Source organism: Otolemur garnettii, unplaced genomic scaffold (genome assembly GCF_000181295.1).
Source record: "Otolemur garnettii isolate 467f Iridium unplaced genomic scaffold, OtoGar3 scaffold00444, whole genome shotgun sequence".
Classification (NCBI taxonomy): Eukaryota; Metazoa; Chordata; class Mammalia; order Primates; family Galagidae; genus Otolemur; species Otolemur garnettii.
The window spans coordinates 47055-51230 of NW_003852839.1; the positions used below are offsets into that span (position 1 = coordinate 47055).

Sequence of the window (4176 nt, forward strand, 5' to 3'; positions counted from 1 at the left end):
TAATTCTTACATTCTTACCTATCTATAGTAGTCAAGCAATTTTAAATGGGTGTGTAGAAATCTTGATGATAAAACCGCAGTTCTTAGAAGTTTACTTATTAAAAACCCTTAGAGTGAGCCCGTGGCAGAATTTGCCTACAGCCATGGGAGCTAGACTTTCCAGTAACATGATGGTATGTCAGTGGTTTGGGAAGCAGTCAAGTATCTAAGTTAATTAAAGGAACTAAGTATGACCCCTGAGCATCAGTAAAGAAGACGTCACATCTTTTGCGAAGCTTGCTGTTTGTTTTCCTTCTTACCGTGAGGACTGAGAGAACATAGCAGCATCAATTTTGACGTGAAGTTCAGTCTTTTTTGCAAAGGATATAGGCTCTTTACTCACAAAACTCATTAACCACTTTAGGACCAATACATAGTTCAGCACCTCAAGTGATTGCTCAAAGCAAAAAAGGAAAACATTTAAAAACCGTTTTAAATTTGGGATTAAGCTGTTTGAGTATTTTGCTCTCCAAGCAGAAATAACTTTTGAAAGACTATAGCCATTTGAATCTAGTGATCAGAGTTTTAAAAACTTTTCTGTACATTTCTTGAACATGGAATCCCATTGTAAATTCTTCCTCTAAAATATAAAAGCGTCAAAAATAATGGTCTTTTGTTTCCTGTTCAGTCCACTGCACTGACATAATCAAAGGAAAGTAAATCTTTAAGGAAATATGACCTTCTCTCTCTCTCCTTTCTGTTTTTCTTGGTAATAAACTGTGCCCTAGAGCTATGGGCACATTAGATGAGCTAGAATTAGAATTTTCTAAGAGTCACATTGCCTGAGAAGCTAGCTATCAGAACACAGACAGGTTGGACAAATGAAGCTGACTCCAGCTTCTCCTTACATGGCCTTAGGATCAATTATAGCACAAAGCAAAAGATAAATCGTTAGGATCAAAATACATTCCCAGCAGCTGATACAGATGATGATTGAATATACAAGCGTTTATTAACCTAATCCCAAATCCACAGTTTATTAACATAGTTAAGGTAGGAAAACTGATGAACTAAAACTATGAGGAAATTGTTAAAGGCTTTTCAAAGAATTCTTTTTGATATTAATTTCTGGACAAGTTATTAAAGTAAACCAAGCTTTTTGTTTGTTTGTTTTGTTTTTTTGTATTTTGTTTTTGTAAAAACTGTAAATGTGATTTAGTGATTAGATGAGTTTGACAAATTAATGTGTATATTCAAGAATTGTTTTCTCAATCAAGTTTTTGGTAGATTGGTAAATTTGGTGACTTGGCTGAGCTTTCCTTAAGTGCTATTGAAACTCATATTTCGGGCCCTATCCCTGCAAGGAAGGCTTTGTGGAGGAAGTGATTTCTAAAATTAGGGAAATTAGAAATGGGCCAGCTGAGTATGCCAGGGAAAGTCAGTTGTTGGAAAAAAACACCCCCACATATGAAGGACCAGACATAATGCTTAAGAATGTACAATCTGAAACTACTCATAACACGCCTGCTTACTCCCCAGAAAAATCAGGGGTACCTTTCTTAACTGTGTTGCCCTCAGCCTCTTATCTATAAGCATGAAGGCAAATAAATGCCCCTGCTTTATATAGTTGTTGTTATGAGTGAATGAGGTTATACGTGAGAATCTGTAACTATAAGGTTGACATATGTTGAGACAAAATCATAAGAAACTTGGAAGATGACATAGGATAATTCAAAATTGCTGTTTCTTCTAAGAATGACATCTTTAAAACAAGTAAAAGTGACAAACAAGGAAGAATGATGCAGTTGAAGAAGAAAATAGTGCTGTTAATCCCTCTGTTCCCTGCGAGTGTCCTGGAGCACAGCTGCGCACGGTAGAAAGAAGCACACTGGTGTCAGAAGTGCCAGCCTGAGTCCCCTCCCAGGCTCTCGCTTTTATGTGACCTTGTGCAAATTGTTATCTCTTTCAGTTTCTATTTCTGCCTCTTAAAATATAGATCATATGGTTTAAACTGTAATTATGCACAGTTTAAAGCATTCAAATTATAATGGTGAGGATTAAATTTAATGATAGAATTTTACATTTTATAATATGAAGATTATCAACAAATGTAGTGAGTTTAGTAAGAAAAGTCAATGGAGGCTCGGCACCTGTGGCTCAAGCGGCTAAGGCGCCAGCCACAGACACCTAAGGTGGCGGGTTCAAATCCCCAGCCCGGGCCTGCCAAACAACAATGATGACTGCAACCAAAAAATGACCAGGCATTGTGGCGGGCGCCTGTAGTCCCAGCTACTTAAGAGGCTGAGGCAGGAGACTCGCTTGAGCCCAGGAGTTGGAGGTTGCTGTGAGCGTGATGCCATAGCACTCTACCCAGGGGGATAGCTTGAGGCTCCGTCTCAAAAAAAACAAAACAAAAAGAACAAACAAAAAAAAAGAAAAATCAATGGAGAGTTCCCAGTGTAACCTGTGCGTATTGGTCATACTACGTCTTGGTATCATGGGACCTCCATCACCATTGACCCATGTGGTCTAGATTTAACAGGAAATGTGAAGACACAGACTGAAGCCATGTGAGTTGCTTGTTGAGAACCCATTCCCCATACCTCATTCAGGCGATGACAATAGAAACTGCTCACTCTGGGGGAGAGATAAACTCTCTCTGGTAGCAATAAACTGCATTCTAGGCCATTATTTCCATCCTAACAACTGGTTTTCCCAGAACACCGTGTGACATGAGCCAGCATTGCCTGGAGTGAGCCATCTCTTGCTCCCTACTTTAACACCACATCTCTCTCTCTTTTTAAATCATTAATGCCTTTTCTTGTTAGGATAGTGCAGTACCTACACTATCTTCTCTCCCCAGTATCCATCCATGCCCTTGTCTTTCTTTGCCTGCAACATGCAAGGCACTTCAGCACACCGTTATTATTCATGCCAGGAGCACCTGTGATTGTCTGTTCCTCACTCTCCTCTCCTCTAACTCTTAATATTTTGCTTCTATTGTATCCCCCACCTTCACATAAGGTTACATTATTTAGGCTGAGAGTATAGTTTACTGGAAACTTCAGCATTATGTGTGTTACCATTTGGCCCCTAAATACTGCATCTCACAGCCCCAGTATCTTTCTGCTGATAGTTGAAACATAGTAAGAACTGTTACTCTGATACACATAAAATCACTCTATTAATTTCCTCCCAACTAATGGATACCAAGTGAAACTTTTAATAAGACTGTTTTGTTTATTTTTACTTTGTGGTGGTAAAATACATAAAACATGGAATTTTCCACTTTAACCATTTTAAAACATAGTTCAGTGGTGTTAAATTCATTGTTGTTCAGCCTTCACCACTATCTCTTATCACTTGAACGTATTAATGAAACTTTGGAATGAAGCTAGATATTTAGATATTAAGCCTTTTTTTCTCTTTGTGTTTTACAGTAGAGGAAATATATTTAGCTTAAAATGTGTTATCATAATCGATCCGAAAATTCCAAATTTCAAAGTTATTTATAAATCATATTGATGAAAATTTTTATTCAGCTTGAATTTTTCTACTATAGTGTTACATACAGATCTACTGAAATTATGGAAAATAGAAAATAGAACAAAATGTTACATATTTGACATTTTTGTACTTTTTTTCATTTATTCATTTAAAAATTATCAGTCATCTTCTGTGTGCAAGCGCTTACCTGGTTCACACTTCTGTGAACAAATCAACCAAGAGTATGAAACAAGAGTCCAATGTGCGTTGAGTGGGATTTCTAGCAAGGCATTCAGATAATCCGAGCAAATATGGATAACGTATCAGTGTGTTAAGGAACAGTAAGTGCTGTGGAGGAAAACAAAATAGGTCAAGATGAGGTGTTGCCTTCTAGACTTTATTACACCGAACATCTGTAATTACTGTGAACGCTGCTCCACTTAATGTAGATTTCCTTCCATCTTCTCTCTTTCAGCAATTCAGAACTTAATAAAGTCTCCTTGACATTTCTGCTTTTAATGCTTCACAATTTCTACAGAAAAAATCTTGAAGAAAACTGAGAGGAAAAAAATCATTATTTTACTACTCCCACCTGCAACTTGACCCGGTTTACTGGGAACCTTTCTGTCCCCCACACGCTTGGTTCTCTGGTGTTCCCCTGTCTGTCCCCCACATGCTTGGTTCTCTGGTGTCCCCTGTCTGTCCCCCACA

General features: G+C 37.9%; 1 protein-coding gene across 1 annotated transcript in view; it reads left to right on the forward strand.

The window, feature by feature from the left end:
• LOC100956471 (arf-GAP with Rho-GAP domain, ANK repeat and PH domain-containing protein 2-like) overlaps positions 1-4176 on the forward strand; it is a gene marked incomplete at its 5' end in the record, with an annotated part of 51199 nt that overhangs the window by 44344 nt on the left and 2679 nt on the right. The window contains one exon of the mRNA XM_023509147.1: positions 113-173. Within this exon, the coding sequence (XP_023364915.1) occupies positions 113-173 (61 nt within the window). The remainder of the gene's footprint in view (positions 1-112; positions 174-4176) is intronic.